The 22891-nt window shown below is 40.8% G+C and overlaps 2 protein-coding genes across 2 annotated transcripts; one reads left to right on the top strand and one right to left on the bottom strand.

Annotated features, from left to right (window-relative positions):
- Positions 1-8863: 8863 nt before the first annotated feature.
- LOC147867422 (uncharacterized) lies at positions 8864-12116 on the top strand. Its single transcript, XM_087315201.1, has 2 exons — positions 8864-9447; positions 11340-12116. Exons 1-2 carry the CDS (start codon positions 8935-8937, stop codon positions 11838-11840), a joined length of 1014 nt encoding a protein of 337 aa, XP_087171327.1. The 5' UTR covers positions 8864-8934; the 3' UTR covers positions 11841-12116.
- A 1468-nt stretch (positions 12117-13584) lies between these two features.
- Positions 13585-20418, bottom strand: EMB2656 (ARM repeat superfamily protein). The gene is made up of 14 exons (XM_087315202.1): positions 19959-20418; positions 18512-18736; positions 18041-18186; positions 17684-17949; positions 17418-17488; positions 16892-17039; positions 16385-16812; positions 15826-16316; positions 15676-15736; positions 15272-15559; positions 14877-15010; positions 14671-14798; positions 14358-14456; positions 13585-14079 (listed from the first exon to the last, which is right to left on the bottom strand). The coding sequence occupies exons 1-14, from the start codon at positions 20358-20360 to the stop codon at positions 13808-13810; spliced, it is 3159 nt and encodes a 1052-aa protein (XP_087171328.1). The 5' UTR covers positions 20361-20418; the 3' UTR covers positions 13585-13807.
- Positions 20419-22891: the final 2473 nt, after the last annotated feature.

Raw genomic sequence — 22891 nt, forward strand, 5'->3', positions numbered from 1 at the left:
AGGCAGCGGTGAAGTGGATACTCAGGTACTTGAAAGGTACCTCGGAGGTGTGCCTAAGGTATGGTGTCGGAAAACCTGTGTTGGAAGGTTTTACCAATTCGGACATGTCCGAAGATATCGACTCAAGCCGATCCACGTCAGGGTTCGTGATGACCTATGCAGGGGGAGCAGTGTCGTGGCAATCACGACTACAGAAGTCTGTAGCCTTATCGACTACAGAGGCAGAGTATATGGCAGCAATAGAGGCCGGAAAAGAGCTGATCTGGATGAGAAATTTTCTCACAGAATTACGCATGAAGCAAAAGGAGTTCTTGCTTCATTGTGATAGCCAAAGCGCCATACACCTAGCCAAGAACGCGGCATACCACTCCTGGACCAAGCACATACAGAGAAGGTATCACTAGTTGTAGGAGAGAGTCGAAGAAGGAGAATTTTCCCTTGTGAAGATCCATACCGACGACAATGGATCTGACATGCTAACGAAGAACCTACCTATGGACAGACTCAGAGTCTGTCGACAAAATACAGGACTGACATATTTCCTCCCACGGGACTGAAGGGTGAGTTAGTATTTCTCAGTCGAATCTTCAAACAATCGACTCATTGTTTTCTACTGTCGGCTTTCCGAACAATCGGATCTTCCCTGTCATCGACTGTCGGCTTTCCGATCAGTCGGTTCTTCCTCCCACTGGAGGGACATATTCCCAACAGTAAGGTCCGATCCTCAAAGAATACCACATCCCTGCTTCTAATGACCTTCTTCTCTATTGGGTCATAAAGTCTATAGCCGAATTCCTCATGGTCGTATCCCAAGAATATGCATGGTTTTCATTTGTCATCAAGCTTGGATCTTTCATCTTTTGAGATGTGAACGTAGGCCCTACAGCCAAACACTCTCAAGTGTTGGTATGACACATCTTTACCTATCCAAACCCTCTCAGGAACATCTCCATCCAAGGGGGCTGACGGAGACAAGTTTATGAGGTCAATTGCAGTCCTCATTGCTTCACCCCAAAAGGATTTAGGCAATTTTGAGTGGGATAACATACATCTTATCTGCTCACAAATTGTCCTATTCGTCCTCTCAGCCACACCATTGTGCTGAGGTGTTTTTGGGACACTTCTCTCTAGTCTAATACCATGCTCACGACAATATTCCTCAAATCGTCCCTGATATTCACCACCGTTATCGACACGAATACATTTCAGCTTTCTTCCAGTTTCTCTTTCCACACTTACATGAAAGTTCCTAAAGATTTCAAACACTTGATCTTTAGTCTTTAATGCAAAGCACCACAACTTCCTCGAGAACTCATCGATAAATGTGGCAAAGTACAATGCTCCCCCAAGAGTTCTATCTTTCATATAGCACAAGTCCGTGTGCACCAGTTCCAATGGCTGAAATTTTCTTTTCGGGGGCAGATGTTGAAAGGAAACTCTGTGTTGTTTGCCGGCCAAGCAATTAACACAAGTTTCCAAGTGCATACCTTTTATGTCCGGAAGGATTTTTTTCCTTGCTAGAACATCGAGTCCCTTTTGACTCATGTGCCCAAGTCTCTTATGCCATAGCTCAATCGAGGCATCCTTGTTGGTTACATTTACCTCTCCATCGGACACCACAGCATGAAGTACATAGAGGGAATGCTGTTTTAAACATTTTGCTAATACCAGCGAGCCTTTGATGAGCTTCCATTTTCCTTCACCAAATGAATTTGTGTAACCCTCATCATCAAGCTTACCGGTTGAAATAATATTTAGCCGAATGTCTGGTACATGCCTAACATCTTTTAATACTAGTTTGCAACCCATGTCCGTGGTCAGAATTATATTTCCTATGCCAACAACCTCAGTCGCGCCGTGGTTAGCCATTTTTACTTTACCAAAGTCACCACCGGCATATGACGAGAACATTTCCCGATATGGGGTAATGTGGTACGAGGCTCCCGAATCGATAATCCAATCGGTTTCTTGGGATGCTAAGCTGACACAAGCATCTTCACACGCGATGATGATATCACCATCACATGCGGTTGTTGTCGTGGAATCATTTTTCTTGTTGTCAGTAGTTCCACTCTTTTGGTCCCTCTTTTTCTTCCTACAATCTCTTTCATAGTGGTTTAGACCACCACAATAATAACACGTGAAGTCTTTCTTAGAGTCTTTCCTATTTCTAGATTTAGACCTCCCCTTAGAATTATTTCTGTGATTTTGTGAACCCCTAGCATGGTTTCTTCCTCTAGAGGAGTTGTTTTCTATGACTAAGGCTTTATGGTCAAAGTTGGACTCATGCGCCTTTCGTCTACTTCTTCATGTATAAGATTCGACTTAGGCATGTCCAATGTTAGGTCCTTTTGTTGCGTTGCAGTCCCAAGCGTCACAACAAGGGTTTCCCAACTATCTGGTAGAGAGCCTAACAATAACAAGGTCAACACCTCATTTGCTAGAGGTATATCTAGAGAGACAGTTTGACTTATAAGTCCTTGAAACGTATTAAGATGATCTGCCATACTAGAGTCATCTTGATACCTAAGTCTTACAAGTTTCCTAAACACAGAGACTATATTCAAAACATTTTTTGGTCTGAAACATACTCTCGATTTTTCACCATAACTCGTTTGCTTTGGTTTCATCACAGAAATTGTTATATAGACTCATGTCTATGAAACATCGGATGTATGCAGATGTCTTTAGATGCATGGCATTCCATGTTAATGTATCTATGTTCTTGGGTTTGCTCGTACCATGTAGTACGGGCAACCACATGTCCTTCCTTACATACGAACATGTCCCTCATTTTGAACTTCCAAATGGGGTAGTTGGATCCCGTCAGTTTAATCATCCCGCCTAATGATTCATCCATACTCCAAGTCTTTGTGCAAGTATGAACCTCGCTCTGATACCACTTGTTGGGAATATGGATCCGAATCGAGATTATTTAAACTTCAAACACAATTACCACTTGATGAAACCACAAGACAGAAATGAGAGTACACCAAAATTTTAAGTGGAAAACCCAAAATAGGGAAAAAACCACAGGAACCGTAGGTTCCAAACAACTTCACTATATCTTTGAGTACAACGGAATACGACCTCAATAGAGGGGTGTATTTACCTCAAGGCAATGGCCTTGGTTACAACCTTCACCCAATCGGGTGGATAGAATAACAAGGATTACAAGCTGCGTACGAACTCTCTAGGTTTTGACCAGAGAAATGTCCTAGCCTCAAGGCAACAGCCTTGGCTACAATCTTCACCCGATTGGGTGGATACAACAATGACCCAGATTATAATTCCTCACCCAACTAGGTGGATAGAAAACCAAAGAAAAAGGAAACTAGAAAAGCATAAAACGAAGAAACCTGAAACAAGTAGACAAGACAGGTGTTGTTCAATCATGGTTCTTCGATAGCACGAACAGCCCCTCGCAGGTCTCTGTATCTGTGACTTCACTCTTCCTCTTGCTCGCTCTTTCGTTTTCTGTTTCTCTCTCTATGTTTTCTGTTCTTCCCACATTTTTTAGTTTTTGCTCTCTGTTTACTCTCAGAAAATCAGGTCACGTTGTCTCTCTTTTTCTTTTTCTGCTTTTCTCCTATTGTCTTCTTGTAGTCCAACGTCTATATCTGTGTTCACACACACACACACAAAAGACACACACCCAAAAAACATACAAAAAGAAAAAAGGCATACATATATATATATATATATATATACAACTAATTATAACTTGCCTTAAGCCTATTTGGCATTCAGCCAACTCAATGTTGTGGGCTCCACTTGAGTGGACAAGCCCCAACATGATAGACGCGGCCGAGAAACGAGCAAGTGGCAACCGGCTGAGTGACGGCCGAGAAATCGAGAGTTAGCCGAGAGTATGGCCGAGAAACGCAGCCGAAAATATGGCCTAATGCTAGCCGAGCCGAGTGACGATGCGTCGGCCGAGAGACGGCCGAAAAGCCGAGATTCGGCCGGGAAAGTGGTGAAGAAGCCGAGATTCGGCCCAAGCACTACCGAGAGTGGGCCCAGCCACGGCCGAGGGACAATCGGCTGAGAGAGAGGCATATAGCGGCCGAACATACGCAGCCGAGAGTCAGTCAAGATGTAGCCAAGTAACAACCGAGAGGTACGGCCGAGCACCAACCGAGTGACAGCCGAGACACGGCCGAGGGCCGAGAGTTGGCCGATAGCATGGCCGAGTGACCATCACAAGATGGTCAAGACACAGTCGAGCCGACAGAGAGAAAGAAGAAGAAAACAAACGAAAGGAGAAAAGAAGAGGGAAAGGAATTCGCAGAAGCAGAATCAGTGAGTACGTGGAAACCAGATTCTAACTGAAATCAGAGTTGACAAAACACATACATGAGAACGATCAAAAGAAGAAGAAGAAACGAAAGGAGAATGAGGAAGAAACAGAGAAGGAAGAGGAAGAGTAGAAGGAAGAAGAAGACGAGAAGCACGAGACAGAAACAACAAATGAAGAAGGAGAAAGACGAAAAGAAGAGAAGAGGAGGAGGAAGAATTGACAGTAGGAGAAGTAAGAGAAGAAGGAGGAATCGACAAAACAGAGAAAGAAAGCAACAAGAAGAAAAAGAATAAAGAATAAAAAAGAAACCTAAAAAGAGAGGGGTACAGGACAAATTTTCAAAAAGCTCAAGGGCCCCACCATTAGAATTTCTAAAACTAGAGAGTATATGCCTAAATTTCATAGAACGCAGTGAATGAAATTTCAAAAAGTAAGGGTTACAACATAGAATTTTGAAAAAGCAATGGTACAAAAACTCATCACCACTCACACCAATAAAATAATAAATATGTATACGTATACACCCACAATCATTTTTAAACCCTAAACAACTTTAGTATAGTGGACGAGCCGATTGGTGTGTGATCCAATCGTGCGATATGTTGACCGAACACGAAGGTTCATGTCAAGCCAGCTCCGATCGAAGTTATCGATCATAGAGCAATATTTCGGTCGAGGGATTTCCGACCGTCGAGAGAAGACCAATGGAGTTTCCAGTCAACGATTTTTTGGCATGGGCTTTGTGGGATCGACTGCATCGTGCATTCCAAGGTAGAATGGGCGGAGTTCAGACACGTTGTACATTGAACTGCATGTCGGAACCGAAGTTCCTCATCTGTGGGCAGTGCACGTTGTAGGGCTCCCATTGCCATACAATTACCATTCCGGGCCCTATCCATATCGAGCATCCAGTCAATGACCTCGTCGATAGTACTTGTTCAGAAATCTATCACTACTAACATTGTCTAGAGTGGCTCCCGAAGAGCTGCCAGAAATACTACCTTAGCTTCATCCTTCGGGGGTGCCCTCATCAATTGGTTGTGCAACGTCTAAAACCGGATGATAAATTGTGGTACGGTTTCATTTGCTTCCTGGCACATAGTACAGAACCGTTCAACTAGCTCTCTCTATGCCACGTGTTGATGAAACAGTCGTAGGAACTTATCCATCAGAGCCTGAAATGTAACAAAGGTCCCCGGAAGATGTTTGGCATGCCAACGCGTCATCGGTCCTTCCAATGATAGCTCGAATTCTGCTATGTTTGATCGTTCAGTTTCCGCTTCCATTAGCCGCTGTGAGACATGATTGGCTTCCCATGTCTGTAAAAAGGCATAGACGTGTGCCTCTACATCTGGTTCGTCATGGTACTTGGGGTATCGCTCAGTCATTGGGTCATTCATCTGTCTAGACATCCATTCCCCAATGTTCACTGTTATATGCAGGAATCATGGTCGCCAAAACTATGTTTATCCTGGGCTAGACTAGCCACAAACACAGGGTGTCCTTCCGGAACACGTCTCCAAAGGGGTGGTCAGAGATATGGATGATAATTCGGATCTTATTAACTTAACATTGTTCAGTTACTTTCCTTAATGCCTTCCAGAATCACACAATTATCCAAATCTTAATTACACGTGTAAGATTATGAATGATGGCAATAGCGGCAAGTACACAAGATAGACAATAAGATTTCACAACAGCAACGCTTAATACTTTTATTGCTTCCATAAAATATACATCAATCCGGATCCTTTTATAAGCATCTGGTAAGAGTTACAAAATGGTGCCTTACCAACTACCGGCTACTAAACGGTGTGGATCTAGATTAGTACAACTATCTGGATCTGTCATTTCCTTAACTATATTAATTACTATATTAATTATACTCCTCCGGCCTTAACTCTTTCCTGTTCACACTTCCTCTTTTGGATCATACTCTCATAGGCCAACAAGGAGAGATGTCCAAGGAGTCGAATTGGGTGAAGAATTCGATTTCGAAACGACTGAAGAAGTCAAAACGTCCAGATCGACCGGAGAAGCCAAGGATGTGTGGACAGATGGAATAAGATCGGCTAGGTGGAGACTAGCTAGATGTAAGGGGAGCGGCCGAAAGAATGGACCAAAGTTGAAGCCGTCCGAACAAGGGGTAGGCAGAGCCGAGAAAGGCAAGGTAGGTGGCAGAGCCATGAAGGGCAGAGTCAACCTGAAGATAAAGGCCAGGACTAGGACATGGTCAAATGTGGTCGAGGGCCTAAAGGAGGATGAATTGGAGACAAGCAATTCTGACAAAAGCGGGAACGAATCAGAGACAACCAATTCAGTCGAGAAGAGTGATTCGGACGAGCTGAATCACATGAAGACCAAGCGGACAAGGAGGTTGTTGTAGCCGACGCCGACACGGGGAAGCCGATGAGTCGAGGGGCACCAAAGCCATGACAACTAGGACGCTAAGAAGGGCCTGAGGAGCAGACGTACGACCGTAGGGGTCGAGGAGCGCGGAACAAGAGGGGTCGAGGAGCATTGGACCAGAGGGGTCATGGGACGTGGGGCCGGACCGGAACGGACGAGGAGCACGAGCAAGGCGTGAAGACATCAGGAGGAGTCGGAGGCAAGGACCAGCGGATGCTGACACAACGGACTGACCTCAAGTTGAGCTTGAGGGGGAGTGTTGAGCGAGAAAACTCAACATGGGCCGGACCGGCTGGATATGTTGGTAGGTCAAACCGGAATCGATCCAGCTGGCTAGGCCCACCTGGGTTCCAGAACAGATGCCGGATTGGCTAAAGAAGTTGGATACCAGATCCGGATAACGGACGGGATACCAGATCCAGATGACAGAGCGGCTCTGGAAGCTGACCCGGAACGTCACACGTGCCTATTAGACCTATTCTAGGAAATCGGCCTAATATAGGTAGTTAGTGTCAGAGGCTCTTTTAAGAGCATTGAAGTACTCGTCGGTACTTCTATCAGTCCTTTTGAGGACTTGTATAAATAGTGCTCACTAAGCACATTGTATGTACTGAGTACTAAGTCTTTTGGAAATAGAATTTTGTGTGTCTACTCTACTCAGTCTCTCTCCCTCTCTATCATACTTTGTGTTTGCCTAACAATTGCATTCCAAATAACCGACAGTACTTTGTGTCTTTCTCATATGCTTCCGCACACATACTCTTTTACAGTCTCTATTACGTCTTCGTTCTTTGCTCTCTTTCAATAAATTGTATTCCATTAGCATACAGTGTTGTGTTGTAACCATCTACTCAAGATGACCTACCTCTAACAACTATGATTAAGGAGTGAGAGAGGGAGAGGAGTCCATATATAGGCGAAGGGGTAGTTGTTGGGCTACCCTAGACGTTATGCCAAGAGGTGGTTGTTGGGCTCCCTTGGCGTTAAGCCAAGAGGTAGCTATTGGGGTCCCATGTGGTTGGTCGTTGGTACTAGGATGTTGGGATTGGTTTTCCCAACCCAGGGATTGGGCCTTTCGTGAGTCCCAACCCAAGGGTAGAACCCCCTTTTTTGGGGTTGGGACTAGGACTAGGATTGGACCGATCAGAGGACTAATAGTCCTAACCCAAGGGTAGAACCCCTTTGTTGGGGTTGGGACTGGACTAAGATTAAGATTGGTTCCCTTCTTGGGCCCCAACTCATTATGCATGTGCCATCCTCTATAGGAATTCCTTCAGTCTATCCCAATTAATTTTGGGACTACTTCAGTTCATCCCGACTCACTTTGGGACCGCATTTCGGTTGGGACTATTTTGGGGCACCACATGGAGGCTCACATTTCACACATGTTGCACCTGACTACAAAACCATATCTTCAACGAATGGGTGAAACCGTACATATCGATTCATGTTAGAGACCATCCCATTGTTTTCCATCCAAACCATTGCTCCATGCGTGTTAGCTAATATGCATTGCAATGTGAGACGAGGCATAGAGGCACAAGAGGCATACTTTGCCCTAGACAAGTTCGAGAGTTTGAGTATCACACTTTGATACAATGTTCTACCTTTGATCATATTCAACCATGCTTTCCACACATCTTCGACCAAATCTAATCCTTGCATGAATTTCTCTCAAAACCACAATTTTCAATCTCGGTCGTAACATTCATTGGTAAAGTTCTTGAACATTGAGAGTCACTACTCACTTCCACATGTATTATGTGAAATGTAAAAATATTTTTGGTCTCATAGGTCATATTTGATATCCGAAGATAATCATAGAGTCTATCTATCTACCTATTCAACAAATTAAGGCGATTATCTCTAGCCATCGTAGGTGATTCTTCCCTCTCCATTCTCGATTGATCTATGATATAGATCCTTCGAAGACAAAAGTTACAATATATCTTACTTGAGAATCTTACATGTGCGGATAACAAGATTCTTTAGTATCTATTTATCTGATTGAATTTTACGTTGAGTTAGTAACATATATTTTATTTCAATTTGTTGTTCTCCAAGACTAGATAACACTACATATACAGGCCTCTTATAAAAGACGTTATTACATAATACATATATCATTCATTCTTTCTCTGTTCACTCATTCAATCCGTCAGTCAGTCCGTCCGTCCGTCCGTCTGTCTCTCATTTCGATCCACTCGCCCTCACTGTCAAAAGAGATGATGTTCGATGGTCTTCAGCTTTCATGGCGTGCTCAGAATCTCTGCTCCGATGTTAGGGTTTCTTTCGTCCAAGCAAAGATCCATAGCCCTGGCACTGCCCTTTTCTTTGTCTCTGAGAAATATCGCGCCAGTCCAGCTAGGGTTTCTGCTTCGAAAAGCTCGTCTACTTCTTCCTCTTCTATCAAGAATGAAACAACCAACACCACCACAACAACAACGGAAAATGACTCTGCTGGCGATGTGAATGTTTGGGATTCGAACGCAGAATCAGTTCGTGGAAGGTGGAAGAACAGAACATCTTCTTCTTCTTCTTCTTCTTCTTCTTCTGTTGAGGGCCAGTCTTGGAACGAGGCCCCAAATGTCGAAAATAACTGGCAATGGTGGCTTTCTGGACCTGATGATGATGCTTATGCTTACGAATCTAGATCATATGGTGGTTATGACGACGAGGAGGAGGAGGAGGATTCTTTTATGTCGTGGTTCAACCTAGACGATTTTGACCCTCAAACAGTAAGTATGCATTTATTGAACTCTTCCTTTTGCGTTAAAAACAAGACGTTGTCACTTGCTTAGGCATGTTAATCGGTGATCGAAAGAAAATAAGTTTACAAAGTGGCGATATTCTTTGGTCAAAATTTTCTGGAGGGTTGCGTTATGTGCTAAAAAGACGCCGACACTTATAGGTCATGTTAATCAATACTCCCAAAAGAAGTAATCTTACCAAAGGTATTAAACTCTCATTGAAGTTCATCAGAAAAGCATTTGTTGTGAGTGAAAACTTTTATCACTTCCAAAGGACATATTAATCAGTGTTTGAAGTGTTTATGATATTGTGTGTTCATCGATGCTCTATTTTGTGTGTTAAACAAACTTTTGTCACTATCTATGGCATGAGAATTGACGCTCGAACAAGTATAATTTATACAGCATTTACTGTTCTTGTTTAATTTGCTAGATATACTAATCAGGGTTCAGGAAAAATACTTTTAAACCTATGACATTTATGCTGCTTTTCTTTATATAATTAAGTCACTTGTTAGAGCATACTAATTGGTGTTCTGAAAAAGAAGCTTACATTTAATGGCCATTGTTCTCGTGATGGACAAACATATTTACGTGCATTATCTAGCCTACTAGTGGGTCCAATCAGTCAAGCTCGGGACACCCTAATGAGAGTTTTAGCTATCAAATTTAGTGAAAAAATCAGAAATGGAGGGACGTTAACATCAGACTCAGTGAGGGATCTTGGATTGTAAAGATTATAAGACTACTACTATTACTATTCGAAAAGAAGCTCATTGATTTAATTAGAGGCTACAAGTATGTGTTTGCATGGCTTAAACCTGAAATTTTTGTCGTCATAAACTTCACTTGAAAGAAGATTTAATGGCAGTTCGGCAGAGGGATAGATGTTGCCACTCCCAACCAAATGACCTGATTGATAACCCCCAAGTGATGGACATTCAGGTCACATATGGCCATGACAACACCCTTGTCACTACGAAAAAATCAATACCCTCAAAACGTGTCTGAATGATGCTTTTCTCCCCTTAAGCCTGTATTGGAGGTGGTATTGGTGGCCTTTTAAGGCACAGTTTCTGTTCATTTTAGGTCATAGTATTTTATGGTCATATCATGTGAATAGGTATATTTTGCTCAAGGTTTGTTATTTTATGGTCAGTTTGTACGAATGTATTATTTACATTTTGCTCAAGGTTTGTTATTTATGGTCGGTTTATATGAATGTATTATTTACATTTTGCTCAAGGTTCATAAAATGTTGAAGTACTCAAACTTCATACTCTCACCCAAATGGTTGTTTCTTAGGCAGTATTTACTTATTTCTTTTGTTATTCTCCAAGATCAGAATATTTTCGGGTATAAATCTCATCTGGTCTCGTAGGGCTATCTTCTTAGAGACAATTTATCTCGTTTTCTTTTCTTTCTTGTTTGGCTTTGTGAGCCATTTGCTTAGCAATGTTAATTTTCCATTTCTCAAGGGGGTGGAAGAGACTTCTATTGTTTTGGATTATACAGTTATGATGACTGCATCCAACTCCATCCTGAATTGAAATTATGTAACCCTTGAAATGATGGATGTATTGGAGAAATATAGCTTTCTATATATGACATTCATCCTCTTATATGGATTTAAAGTACGAATATTATATCATCAATGTCATTCAGGTGTCATAACCAATTTGAATGGCATAAATTAATGAATTTAAACTGGAAAAGGACCAGATCTAAAACCAAATACACTAGTGCAGAAGATTGTTTTCTAGGTAAGTCAAAGTAATACAATATTTGTTTATTATGATACTATCAATATTATTATGAAACTTGAAGTTTATTAGGCAGCTCTCTCATGAGATTTGTGTTATGTTCTTAACTTCCAACAGGTAATGTCAGTGCTTAAGTGGATGCTTCCAGCTGCAGCCATTTTCTTGCCATGGCTGTTAGGGGGTCCCATGTTTTTCATGGCAATCTTTGTTTTCTCTCCATGGATACAAAAACTTATTGGTTCGCTTATGCCTAGTGTTTGGAAGATGCTATGGCATTCTTTAAATTCGCAAGCAAGACCCAAGGAAAAACAGAGTAAGAGTGGTAAAACTAGTTCATTCAATGACAGAAGATCTAACGGTTTCTGGAGGTGGATGAGAGAGGACCGACCTGCCAAGAATGATGACGACGAATGGAGAAAAGCTGATGAATTAGGGCAATTCTCTAAACTAGGTGGCTGGGATGATTATGATGAAGATTTTTTGATGCTTCAAAAGATTTCTCGAGGGAGTAGCAGCATAGGTATAGCCAAAAGAAGGAAGAAAAAGGAGGTCCCTTTACTTTTTCGGCTTGTTTTAGCCATTTTCCCCTTTCTTCGCTCATGGGGAGGTTTCCTTTAAGACATGTATATTACAATGAATGGGTGAGTGTATAGACATAATAAAATGATCTAATAGGAAGGAGTGACATTTGTTTTTATAGGAAGGAGTCAAACTAAGTGCTTCTTATGACATAAGAGCTTCAATTTGTCTAGCACAGAGAATCAAGCTAAGGTGTTGAATGGTCTAAGAAATGTGATTTCAGATCCTTCATAGGTGGTTTGATTCACTTATTAATGGATAATATGTTTTAGGTGTGTGTACATCTGAGGGGTTTTTAATAGTAATGTTCTAAATGTTCCACTGAAAAGACTCAAGAAACCTAAGATAAATCAGAATGTATTTATTAACTATTTCAGGTATGGAAAGTTCTTCAAGCCTGATGCTCTAATACCCATTATCTATAAATGTGCAAAACTTTCATATAGGGGACTAGTGGCATGCACTTGATTTACAAATCTCGTGTTATAGTATGAGAGCCACATTGATACTAAAAACTATATAGCAATTAACTTTACCGTATGTATCATTTCTATAGAATGTGATTCCAACATAAGTGTTCAATGGTAATTAATTCAATTGCCATGACTTTGTTGTCCATAATTGTTTTGTATAAATTACTCAAAATAGGTTTATCAATACTCATTTAAATGTTACATTTTTTGAAAGTCATAAAGCTCTCCTCTCATGGACTTTTATTCTACTGAGAACGAACTTCTTAGTATAAATATAGAATTGAAAAGAGGTAAGAGCAAGGAATCCTATGGATCTATTAAGAAGAGCTAGAGATTAAGCACCAAGGAATAAGTGGAAAGAGGAGATTAATAATAAGAGTCACAATGGGGCAAACATGCACATCATTTTCTAAGACTCTCATAGTAGAAGCACCTAATCATTTTCTTATTCTTAGCTCCCTAACTAGGATACACCTTTGCTTTGCTTTTTGCCCCCTTTTTCAATATTTTTGGCAGCTAGGGTTCAGTAAGAATGCACATCAACGGCAAAAGGAATCACAACAATGTCTAGTGAGACTATACACATTCATTAAAAGAAAAGGTAAACTATATAGACACCATTCATCCATTCACCTGGTTTCAAAATCTCATAAATGATAACAAGATGGTATTGTCGAAATTAAGGTTGAAAGTAAGACCTTGTTTTTACATTAATTTAGGCTATTTAACTGTAGTTTTTTATTATTTATCCTAATGATGCTGTATCAAACAATAATTAAATGAAAGCTAGTTAAAATTCAGTTCTCTACCTTGAGTGGATTTCATTCTAGTACATCAAAGACCAACAAATTTAAGCAAACCTCACTCTGGCCTACTCGCCAAAGTGGTCATAGTCCACACCTCATTTACAACAAAAGTATCCCAACTCCTATAACCTAGTAATTAACTTGTACCACATCTATACATATTTATAGCTCCTGGTCACTAATGCGAGCCATTGGCGGAAACATCCATCTGGGTGCTTGGTAGTTCCATTTAGGCCTTGATGATGATCTAATATATATGTATGTATGTTTGTGTCGAGGAAGATGCACTACTCACACCCTTTAGACACCCTGCTCCGCAGAAAACACCCTACTTATAATGATTGGGTTTACGATTCTTACAAGGGTTTAGGGTATAAAACTTGTTGCTGGTTGAATTTTCGACATTTTTCAAATAAGAGATTGTGGTTTTAAGACTTTTGCAAGCACATGCACAAGACGTGACCAACAAGCATTACCTTAACAAAGGAGAATTATAAAATATGGTTTAAGGGAGATCTTTCCTTTTTATATCTAGTCCGATGGAGGGACAGCTCAAGAGCACAGTCCATCAAAGCTATCTATATATGCTACTTTGGCTTTACAGTAATATAAATGCCGTAGTTATTTTTATGCTCCTTACAGCAATATAACCATTTTTACCTTGTAGCCGTTCTTGTTTTTCCATCTCTATTGTAATTTGATTGATGCAACTTCTGATTGATCGAACTCACTCTGTTCCACAATTTTCTTCTTGGCCTTGAGTGTCCTCATCTGAGCTGGGACTTGATAAGTCTTCATCATCATCATCATCCTTATAATCTTCTTCTGAAGTAGCATAAGACAGTTTTTTATTTGCCATATCTGATCTTAGTTTTCCCAGAGCTGCAGTCTTGCTTGCACGTTGGGTAGAAGGACGTAACACAGGAGTCATGGCCTCCACCACTGGCATTGGTGGTGATGTAGAAGAGCCTTCTGGACTGCTTGCCTTCTTTGGCCTCCCTGCCAAAAAATGAGTATAGTAATCAGATAAATGAAAAGCTCCCAACTGCCCTTAAATCTGTTTTTCGTTGAAATGTAATGCTCCCCTTCAGCCCCCTCCCCGAGTCAAGGGATAGAGCCATGTAATTAACCTTGGAAAGTTAGAGGGGTTGAAATGACCATATAATTGCAAATAGCACATATAATTGTTCGAAAAAGGATTGCGCATTAGAGAAATTAAAGAGAAATTCAGTGCATTTCGTAAGCAATACACTGGTCTGTTGAAAATAAGTTCTTACTTCTTCCACGGCTCTTCTTTGCTGTTTCTGGGTTAATTTCACTTCTCTCTTGATTCTCTGCCTGCCCTGCAACGTTTATATCCTCCAGTTCCATATTACCTAAACCAATCATTTGTTTGCCAATGAAGAAAACATCTGAAAATCTGACTTTAATCACACATTGGAAACTTACGGTATATCGCAGGTAAAACATAGAAAACCCCACATAAATGATAATCATATCTTTAAAATCATCAATTTTAAAGGTTGGATAAGCCACGTTATGGAAAATGTGAAGGCTTAATCAGTAAGTGGAGCATAAAAGAAAACCCACATAAGATTATCTGAAACTGTTCGTCCGAGAGATCCTCCGAGACAGTGGCATCAAATGCTTTGAGCTTCGTCATTACGTGATCAATTTCCTTCAATGCTTGTTTATCTCCAGCCATAGATTCAACAGCCCTGTATGCAGTTGAAAGTATTTAAATACCTGGCATAATGTTCCTTAAGTAGCCATTATATTAAAAGAGTAGAATTTACTTGTCAAGCAGCATCCTCATGCACTTGATGAGTTGTTCCCCAGGCTGTGTGAATTGAAGGGAACTTAAGGTTTTTATAAGCATCAATATATATGACTTGTCTGTCGCAGATCTTTGGGAAGGAAATCCAGCAATCTGGCATCCATCCAACACCCATTTGTTTAAGATTAGAATTAGAATTATTAGCCTTACTACAACATGTAGGGCTCTTGAAAACTGATACTTTTCACATGATAAAGAATATTTGGCTTTCTCTAAACCAGTAAAGTTTCATATGTTTCTCTACATTTAACTAAATTTTTGTGCAATTTATATACATGAAGGTCTTGTTCATAAAAAAACAATGATCCACATCGCTTCCAGGTGTTTTTATTGTATGAGAAAAAATGCTAGTACCTCAGCAGCAATCCGAGTTGCCAGATCCTCATTGAGTGATAGATATAACCCAGGTTGCTCTTTAGAAGAAAAGCCATTTTCCTGCACAGATCCGTCCTTGTCATCTGATTGAGATGTAGAATTTTCCTTTTCAAACAAGGGTTGATGAAGCATTTGAAGCATGAATTTTGAAAGGTTTATTGCACGTTTTTTCTTGGCTGCAATAACTCCAGGAGTCCCACTTTCATTCCCACAAATCCCTGGCCACTCAGGTCGCAAAACTGGGATGAAAGTTCTTGCAATACATGTCTGGGAGCATTATACACCATTAGTAATTCTGAACTCATCTCCCATTAACTTGGCATGACCATAGCTTTTTTCTCAGAGGATCAGAAGTTTTCCTTATAATGACTCAAAAAATTTACCTTGTGATCTAATGATATAGATGGGTAAGTCTCAAAAAACACAGCTAGACATTGCCGCAAACTGTAGAGAACAATCAGAAAGCTTGTAATGAGAAGCAAAAAGCAAGTTCTAGCTATGGATTGAAAGGCAGCAAAGTAGGATTCCCCTACCTGGGCATACTCTTGGTTTCTTCATTGAAATACAACCGCAAAAGCTTCCCTAAAATGGAATGCTGCCACGGCAATATGTCTGAATAGACCTTGCTTTGAAGCAACAGTTTTGCAAACCCCTCTGCAATAATGCTTTTAACAGTTTCCACTTCCCCAGTTTCAGGTTCGACAACATCTTGTTCAACATCATTTGCATCCAGAAACTGTGCAAACTCTTCTAAAATTGGCAACCCAGAGACAGCCTCTTTATTACTTACGCCCTCACATGAGGAGAAACCTATGATTCTATCTATCACAGCAGCACTGTGCCACATGCATAGATCAAATAATGCTTTGCAGGCCATTTTCTTAACACCAAGCGTAGTGTCATCAGCAATAAGTAGTAACCGAAGCTGCTTCACTGCCTGTAAACTGGGTCTGGTCTCCCTTAAACAAAAAAGGCCCAAACACCTAGTCGCAGATATCTGTACTTCAGGATGGATATGCTTGGCCTGTGTTACTCATAAATCAGTAAACAGAATCACATGCCAGGTGAAGGCTAACACAAAATGTGACTTACAGCTGGCAAGAGAATACCACCAAAAAGTTCATGAGCCTCTATGGAGTGTCCATTCAGCTGATGAAGTGATTCCATATGTTCAAGAAGAAACCCAGTTGCAGCTAGGCAATTGACCCACTGCATAATACTGGCGCCACCTTCTCTACATGGCCTTCCTAGCTCAGCAACCACATCAGATGTCATTTTTATGAAGTCTTGGGACGTTCCATGAACCTTCCAAGAAAGCTCTGCAACAGCAGTTGCCCATTGCTTATCTCCACCAAGGCTTACTCCATCTCCAATAACCACATCATTGTCCAAATGGCCAGCCGACAAGTGCAGGATAGTTTGAAGAAAGCTTCCAGCAACCTTCCTGCTTGTGGCATCAGAGAAATCAAGATATCTTCCCATTACTAATAACTGTCGGGATGCAAAATGATACTGTATTCCTGTAACAAAGCAAATCATAGAGCTTTAGAACTGATCCTTGTGATCATGAATTGTTGAAACTGATCTTTCTTTAATTACCTCCAGCAAGGTGGGCTTGCACCATTGCTACATAGTCCTCCATTGTTGATGGCAAAATCTTATCCAAGAGGTCATTTCTTTCGCTTGCAGCAGCAGCATTCACGGTAGCCTGAGCTCCCCGTGTTACAGCAGCATCGTGACCTTTAGCCTAAACATCAACACGATATAATTAATCCAGTTACGTTCATGAAATCTAAAATTTCTGGCCCGTCAACTATCTTCTAGAATCTGTAATTATGTTGCTCAAAAACATGGCATTTTATGAAAAGCACAATGTGGATACACAATCTCTTATTAAAAAATGTGAGGATGATTTTTAAACCTGAAAGAGATGAAAAAGCATCCATTCATAGGAGCGATAAATACCATGCAACCTTTCTAAATCATTTAGAAAATGGCTTATAGCCATTACAATCACTTTTCAAACTAGGGACGGTCTGGTATAGATCTAGAGTTGCTCAACAAGAATCAATAGGAAGTAATAGAAAAGCATTTATACTGTACATAAGACTTCAAAGTTTCTCACCTGTGCTTCAGAGTAGAAGTAACCTACGCATAGCCTCCAGTATAGTGCCTCTTCTGGTTCCATCAACTTGACTTTATGCCATCAACCAAAAAACAAAAATAAAAGAGTCTGACAACAACACCAGGAGATTGGTTGGACTACATTATGTACTCAGATATGAATGTTATGTGTTCACTTTATTGGATTCTATCCAAAGGAATAGTCTATAATGTATTGTTTACACATATAGATGAATCACAGCATAATAAGATAATAGAATAGTATACCAATTTCTGAGTGTCCTTCAGGAATGAACTTCTTAAGCCCATGTTCATATTGAATCTTGACCATATCTGCATTAAGAAGTGCAAGCATCACTGTTTCTCCCACAGACTCATTTGTCTCCACGTCTAAATACTTCAGGAGAGAAATTGGTTCTCCTTGGCAGCATTTCATGAGCCATGCATCTTTCAGCATTTTCAAGCATTCCATCTTCACAGCCACTGTCCTGTCATGTAATCCTCTTTGAAGGACAGTGTTCCTCTGCCTGATGCTGGTAAAATGATGTAGGATGAAGACTATGTTTAGACTCTAATTTACACGTTTGTTTACTGGTGAATGTATACAGTAGTGTCTACTCCAACCTTAAACTCTGAATGGGAAACTTCTTTGCAAGCACAAAAAAGGCTGTCTTTCTTACAGACTCACTCACATCAGCTGTATGTTCAACAATATCACTCATTGTTGAATTGGAGGCAGGAATGGATAGTATGATATTTTTCCGTACCTCCTGCAGACAAAAAAATAGGCACTTTGTTAGCAGACGTAATCAAATACAAGATAGAATATGTTCACAAAGGTATGCTGCATTTTTGCAGCTTTAACTATGATACACTAGATTTCCAAAATCTTTGTCCTCATCTAAGTCAGTAAAAATATCAATCAGCATGTATTTTGATTGATTGAAGAAAAGTGTTTTCCATGAGCCCTGATCTTCACAGTTGTCTACAAAAAAGAACTCTATAGATGTCTTTTAGTTTACATTGTATCTTCCAAATAGCTGCTGAAAGTTGACTAAATTTGTGTGAAAAACACACAGCCATGAAAATACTCACAGCATTTTGATCAGATTGTAGTGATTTACGATATGTAGATAATATGACAGCATTATCTTCAAGCTCCTCTGATCCATCATCTGCCGATGCGAATCGTGCAAGTGCACGAGCACTATAAACTCTCACAGCAGGCATCTTATCCTGCATGTGCTTACACATACTCTTGATAACATTATCCCAAACCTCATCACTGACCTCAGCATCTTCATGGAGCCTCAATATAACCTAAAATGTGGAATGTAAAGAAGTCATATTTTACCACAAAGGAAATATATAGATTTTGTGAAAGATTCATATAAAGAATTGTGATTTTTCTAAATAGTACTCGTTATTTTGGTGAACAAAAAGGAAAGGTTATCTAATCAATAAAGAAAAATTTCTGAGCACCAACTCTCACATGCCTATAAATTTGTGGGTATGTATTTCCTCATACAATTTATCACTCATGCAAAGATAGAAACTGGGACAATCAGTAAGGAAACTTTTTCCACCCATAGTAACCACCTAACACAAATAAGGAATGACGCAGGCTGGAAAAATAATAACTGGAACAAATTTAGAGAGTAATATTTAAAATTGCTACAATTTTCTTCACAAATTTGTGCTATTCCCTTATAATTTCAAATTATTTATTGGCCAATCATCAAAGAATTTTTTCCCAAATAATGGCATGAGTAGATAAAAGAGTCACATTTTCTATTACATTCCAAAATACATTTGTGTTTTTTTCTTACAATTTCCTATTATGTTGCGCATGAAGAAAATTATTGAATTCTGAAGCTTCCTATAATAGATTTTCTGGTCATTTCTCCTCATCCTCTAACGTTTCAGGCATGAAAAAGAAACCAAAGAGATGTTTTCCTGAAAACTAGAAGTTCTTATTGCATTGAGCATCAGAGTCCAAACTGACCTCGGAAAGAAATTCTTTGACAGAAAAAATTCCCATAAATTTTCTAATGGATATCCACAACTTTTGCTGTCTCATAATTTCATGCATGAAAAGAAAACTCTGCCTAATATCACTATAATAAGAAATGGACACAGAGGAGGATCTGAACACCGCACTACAATTCAAACGGACTTAGCAAAGGATGTGGAGGGCTTACAGACGTACAACTTTATTTGTCATATCAGTGAGAATAAATTCCTGGAAACTTCCTCTCGATTTGCTAGCAAAGTCCCATGAAATTGTGTTCCTTCTCAGAATTTCCACAAATATTGGAATTCAAACGGATGATTTGACATACTGAAATTATTGGAGAGATTGATGTCCAGAGAAATGCACAAATAGTCCACTAAAATCTTAAAGTGACAAATTGTGTTCCTTCAGTGACAAATGAAGAAATCACGCTACTAAATTGTAGGCTTACCTCAGATTTGCTGATCATATTCTATCATGCAAATGAGATTGGCAAGAAAGGAGTTTTCACAAGGAATTCAAACCGACCTCAGAAAGGATTTGGCAGGATCGCAGACGCACAGCTTTGTTTGAGGCATCAGTGGAGAAGAGAAGAAGACCGAAGAATTCTTCAAGAAAAGAATCACAATCTGCGCCGTGGATCTGATCACGAAGAGTAACAAAATAAACAACAAACCTTACGACCCTCTCCACAGAAGGCTCACGACGAAGAATAGCGAAGATAGGAAGGAGGCATTTCCACAGATCCGTCAAGAAACCATCTCTGTGTTTAGAACGATAGAGAAGAAGCTCTTTGGCTCGTCTTGCGTGGACGCCTTGCGAGTGTTGAGCTTCGTTGAGGATTCGAGCGATCACTGATTCTCTGCTGCGTTCATCAGAAGAAGGAATATGTGTAGGAGGAGGAGGAGGAGGTTTCTTCATCTTCGCCATCGATGTTTTCTTTCCTTTGACTGTTGTCTCTCTGCTCTCTGCAGTGTATGCAGAAACTGGACTGACTGAGAAATTCAAAAAATGCGGAAGGGGGCGGGAAGACGAGAGAGAGAGAGAGAGAGAGAGAAAGAAAGAAAGATGTATTAACGTCTTCTAAGGCCAAATTTGGCCCATGAGACAATTGGTTTACAACAATAGAGTATTTATCCAGTCATCATAACTAAAAAAAAAATTAAGTAAAAAAAAAATAGAACTTAAACTAAAAGAGTTCTAGTAGTGTACAATATGTAGTATACTCGGAGGTGAGGTTGTAACTTGCCCAGATGGATGTAGCTCAGTTCGTAAGGTTGCCCAATGGGTTCAACCCCCTACCTTCCACACTGGCTATCTAGTGAATTAAGAGAGATATAAGAAGTATATAATAGAGAGGTGAGGAAGTTGGGTTTCAAACCTAGAACGCAATGCTTGTAATGCTAACAACTTACCACTAAGGTAAGGTAATTACATCTCTCTACTCGATTGATATCACATAATTGGTGAAGTTCCCCAATTGAATTGAAATTTGAAACCACGAAGGTCATGGGTTCAACCCTCTACCCTCTACCCTCTACCTCTTCTACATTCCACAATGACATGGCATATGGATTTCGTTTGCACGCAGCAAATCATTAGGTCCTAGTATGTATGGTCCTTTAATGTTCCACTACGTATAATAAAGTAAAATGTTTGTCGCTTCCTCGAGATTGGTAGTAGGATCATTTTCATGGACTATCCAATGATAATTGGAGTTAGGAATGCCATGTAGCACGTAGACAAGAAAACAAAAATTGTAGGTACTAACCTCGAGACCGATTTTTGAACTAGGTCCTCATGTAATGAGCATAATCATTGAGGGAATAAATGTCCTAGCTAGAAAGAGTAAGTAGGTGTTGTGCTACTTCAGCCTTAGAGGGGGGTTGGAGAAACATATAGTCACCGTGGAGAAATGCCGTTTTTACATCTAGCTAAATCAGCTCCAAGTTGTCGGCGGCCACGACGCCGAGCATGAAACGAAGGGTCGTCATTTTCACCACTGGTGAAAAGATTTCGTCGAAGTCGACGCCATATTCTTGTCTAAACCCCTCTGCAACTAATCTGGCATTGTACTTTGGGTTGGTCGAGTCGGATGTCTCTTTTAGTCGATAGACCCACTTACATGGAAGAGCACGTCGATTCTTCGGTAATTCGACCAAGTCCCAAGTCTTGTTTGCCCGAATGGAGTGCATTTTCGACTCCATCGCCATATGCCATGTGGATGAATCGGCAGATGCCGATGCTTCTTTCTAAGACGTCGGTTCACCGGCGTTGGTAAAGAAAATTCCAGGGGAGTACCTCTCTAGAGGTTGCGACAGTCTCTCGGATCTGCGAGGTATGATTGGACTAGTCACACCGGGTGTCGATGTCGGATGGTCAGGAGCCGAGCCATTCGGTTGTGCTGAATCGGTGGATTCGGTGCGAGAGTTGTCGGTTACCTGTGAAACCGATCTCGTGTTGTGGGTTGGGCCTTCATGAAGGGTTGGCACTTCGGAGAATATTACCCTTCGGACTTCAATAGGCCTTTCGACCGTTTTATGCATAGTCGACTCGTTGAACATGACGTTTGAACTTCGGACGATTTGTCTATGCTCCGGGTCCCAGAGTCGGTATCCGATCTCGCCGTCGGGACCATATCCAAGGAAAACACATTTCCTTGATATTGGTTCGAGTTTCCGGCGGTTGTCTTTCGATATGAGGGCATACACCTCGTAGCCGAAGATCCTTAGCTTGTCATAATTCGGCTTACTGCCGGTCCATGTTTCCTGAGGTATTTTAAGTCCTAGAGGTCTACTTGGCGACATATTTATTATGTGTACTGTCATAAGTAGAGCCTCTGCCCAGAAGCCATCCGACAGTCTGGAGTGTTGGAGCATGGATACTACGTGTTCTTGAATCGTCCGATTCATGGTTCAACAATTCCGTTCTGCTCCGGACTATAGGGTGCCGTATATTCACGTCGAATGTCGCGTTCCTGGCAGAATTTGACGAATTCTTCAGACTTGAATTCTCCTCCATCGTCGGTTTGGAGACATTTCAGTTTCTGACCGGTCTGATTTTCGACCATTGCAAGCCATTCGGAGAAGATCGAGAACACCCGATCTTTGGTTCTGATGGGGTAAGCCCACACCTTCCGAGTCGAGTCGTCAATAAAAATGACGAAGTACGAAGCACTGCCGAGAGACTGATGTGGCATCGGGCCACAGACGTCCGAGTGGACCATATCAAGGGGACTCGATTCTCTTGGTGCTGATGTCGGGTGTGATGCGGCTACCTATTTGTCGTACTGGCAATGCTCGCAAAATTGGTGATTTGAGAAGGAGAGCTTGGGGATGTAACTGGCTCTTGATAGGTGCGTTATTCCGGCCTTGCTGAGGTGTTCAAGTCGTCCGTGCCATAACGATGATAGGGGGATATCAACAAAAAATAAGTCACCCTCTTTGAGTATGACATATAAA

This window comes from Azolla caroliniana, unplaced genomic scaffold (genome assembly GCF_043228905.1).
Source record: "Azolla caroliniana isolate FFs.n. ecotype wild unplaced genomic scaffold, voAzoCaro1.0.p SCAF_2, whole genome shotgun sequence".
NCBI lineage: Eukaryota > Viridiplantae > Streptophyta > Polypodiopsida > Salviniales > Salviniaceae > Azolla > Azolla caroliniana.

Coding starts and splice junctions, on each gene's coding strand:
- EMB2656 (XM_087315202.1), bottom strand. CDS start 20,360: ATGGCGAAGATGAAGAAACCTCCTCCTCCTCCTCCTACACATATTCCT. Junction 15,560..15,675: donor CTATATCATTAGATCACAAG/GTAAATTTTTTG, acceptor TAATGCTCCCAG/ACATGTATTGCAAGAACTTT. Junction 14,080..14,357: donor AAAGAAGAGCCGTGGAAGAA/GTAAGAACTTAT, acceptor ATTTTTTGGCAG/GGAGGCCAAAGAAGGCAAGC.
- LOC147867422 (XM_087315201.1), top strand. CDS start 8,935: ATGATGTTCGATGGTCTTCAGCTTTCATGGCGTGCTCAGAATCTCTGC. Junction 9,448..11,339: donor ACGATTTTGACCCTCAAACA/GTAAGTATGCAT, acceptor AACTTCCAACAG/GTAATGTCAGTGCTTAAGTG.